Below are 3113 nucleotides of genomic sequence, written 5' to 3'. Positions count from 1 at the left end.
CAGGACCACCTTGGCCTTCTGGTCTACCAGGTCTACCTTGCCCTCCTTGTCTACCAGGTCCATCTTGCCCTGGTCTACCAAATTCAGGTTCAGGTTCAGGTCCTGGTCTACCAAATTCAGGTTCAGGTTCACCTTGTCCTCCTGGTCTACCAAATTCTGCTTCAGGTTCAGGTCCACCTTGTCCTGGTCTACCAAATTCAGGTTCAGGTTCAGGCCCACCTTGTCCTGGTTCACCTTGTCCTCCTGGTCTACCAAATTCAGGTTCAGGTTCAGGACCACCTTGTCCTGGTCTACCAAATTCAGGTTCAGGTCTGCCAGGTCCACCTTGTCCTGTTTGTCTATCACGACTACCTGTAGAAATCCAACACAGGGGTAGTCAAATGTTTCTTTGGAATAAATTTTAGTTTTTCTGAAGTCAAAATTGAAAGTATGTGAGTATTCATTTCCGCTATAAATATAGTAACAATTGCAATCAGAGCAATTTGGCGAATGCTTTGTGGGTGGACTAAATGCCGCTAGAACGCAAGCAATGTCATATTCTGCAAGCCACATGGAACATGGTCAAGCTGAATGCGAACAGGGATCAATCATACAATATATTATTTGAAATGCAATATCATAGATTGTAATTTTACCTTGATAGTGTAGAGTAATTTACAAGTTTAAGATTTTTATTAAATAGTCTACCTAAAATAATGATAATTTTACATTTGGCTGAGGAAAAATATTTAGCGAACTACAAAATGTTGTGTATAATAATTTGTTTTGATATTTTATTGGCCTTTATGACTTTTATTATTTTATTATTATATCTTGTATACTCACTGAAAATTGCTGAAAAATGGCGTACTCAGTACCTGATACATGTATCCCTCCAATTAAAACCACATTTAGGACCCATGGTTCCATGGTTTAGATGGTCTATAGCAGCTTTGGTCTCAATTTATAATAATATTAGCAGCTTGGTCTCTAATTAGAATAATAAAGATAAAAGGCATTTTTTAATTTGGAACCACAGAATAGTGGTTTCTAATTGGAGGTGGTCTAAATTTGGAGGGAGACCTGCATTATATTTGCGTGTTATATTCATTACTAATGGCGTAGTTATCTAATTAATTGTATAGTACAGTACATGTACTACTAATGTATGGTGATGATTGCAATACAAATTTATCGTAAATACTTGCCGAGCCACGAAGGCCCATAGAGAATCCCCCTGTGAAGTGCGCACTCTAAACGTTTTCAGGACTGTTTTGAGAGGATAAAATGAAAATTGCAATAGACGCATCATAAATAATATTAGTAAGCCTAACAATAGTTATATAATAAATCAATAGTGTCGGATCCAGAAATTTAAAAGAGAGGTGAGCCAAGAAGGGACTTTCACAGACTGAGGAACGACCCACCTCAGCCCCACCATGGTTGGGGGTAATGTAAGAAAATTTATAATTAGGGCACCTCTAGATGGCCGAAATTACACTCCCAGACTTAAATTTATATATATATTTCTCTTTTTTTATTTCCATTAACAAAATTTAGAGGGGAGGGGGGTCCTTGAATCCGCAACTGCTCAAAGCATTCTTTATCCAAAAAAATATAATCACGAAAAATGGACATAAAAAACCAGATCAAATCCTAAAACAAATTTATGCACCCTCACCTCAGCAGTCACTAAGACATACTCTGAGTCAGGTGCCGACTCGATGGAGCTTAATGTCATACCCAGGGAAGGGTCGATACCCACCCCAGACCCACCATGGTTGGGCTGAGGTGCGAACATTTGAGGAAATAGTACCTCTAAATGGCCAGAAATGACACTTTGATCACATCACCATTAGTCTAAATGAAGCGCCAAAAAAAAAAAATCTCATGATCTTTTATCAGGGATTTTCGGCAAACGTCTTATTGATATATGTGATATACCATAGAAACAAAGCTTTAAAAAATTGTCTTTGACTACTGTATGTACTTTATATACTTCAAAACTGTGATTTACAACCACTTCAGCCCCACCATGGTTGGGGCTAAGACGAGAAAATTTAAGGAAATAGTACCCCTAGATGGCCGGAAATAACACTTTTATATAGTAAAATTCATCATCATCAAATCACCATTATAGTCAAAATGAAGCGCCAACAAATTTCTCATGATCTTTTATCAGGGATCTATTTAATATCCAGGATAACTTAGGCCTAACTATGGCTTACTAAGCTTTAACTTTACTATAATAATTGTGATCAACAAATCACAACTTTCTTTTTCGCCTTTAGCCCAATTTTCTTCGATTTTTAATATTATTAGTATCATTATCAATTATCAGCACCATCATCATCGTTATAATAATAATAATAATTATTATTATTATTAATACTAGGTAGGCTAGTATTATTATACAAAACTTTAAAAAGCTAGCAAAAGGATAAAAAGCAAACTGAACAACATCACATTTCTGTATCTTAAAAGACTGGTCTTGGATTTATGGATTTAAGATTTGAAAAATCACGCTAAGGTCTATAAGCGAAATGCACAGCGAAGGACTGAAACCTCGACTTCGAGATTGGGAAACTAAACCATTCCCACTGCGCCAAACCGCTTCTTCCACACACACTTGCAGCGAGCGACGGACTAGTCGTTTGTAAGATGTTCAGACGTAAACGTCATGGACCTTTCCGGGGTGTCAATCAAACTTACCAACTGACCAATCAGAACAGAGCTACGAATACGCGCGCGTGTATATCAAGCACACGTGTTGTCCCACAAACACACGTGTTTGCGTGCGTACATTTTGGCAACTTCTTGGCAACAATATCCAATAGGCGGGCCTCAGCGGAATGGTCCATTGTAACCATAACCAAATTACGGGATTCTTGACACTGCAAAATACCACTATTCAATTCAATTCACAAATGAAACAAACTTTTAAAATGTTTTATACAGTGCCCCGTTATTCAACCCCACGGCCCGCGGGCAAAATCCGGCCCGCCAACGCCAGTGTTGACACACTGTGATTTGATTAGGCGCCCTCTATGGGCGGTCTCTCGATACTCCATCTTGGATTGATCGGACCGTTGTTTTGTTGGCTGTAATAAAGCTTTGTTGTACACTACTGCTAG

At 38.3% G+C, this 3113-nt stretch overlaps 1 protein-coding gene across 1 annotated transcript in view; it reads right to left on the bottom strand.

Moving 5' to 3' along the window:
• The window catches only part of LOC117109718 (putative leucine-rich repeat-containing protein DDB_G0290503), an 8499-nt gene that overhangs the window by 3348 nt on the left and 2038 nt on the right, over positions 1-3113 (bottom strand). The window contains exon 2 of the mRNA XM_033252105.1: positions 10-351. Coding sequence (XP_033107996.1) covers positions 10-351 — 342 coding nt within the window. The remainder of the gene's footprint in view (positions 1-9; positions 352-3113) is intronic.

This window comes from Anneissia japonica, unplaced genomic scaffold (genome assembly GCF_011630105.1).
Source record: "Anneissia japonica isolate Jap-2015-1 unplaced genomic scaffold, ASM1163010v1 scaffold3782_len1007564_cov172, whole genome shotgun sequence".
NCBI lineage: Eukaryota > Metazoa > Echinodermata > Crinoidea > Comatulida > Comatulidae > Anneissia > Anneissia japonica.
This window is presented reverse-complemented; position numbering and strand designations above follow the sequence as displayed.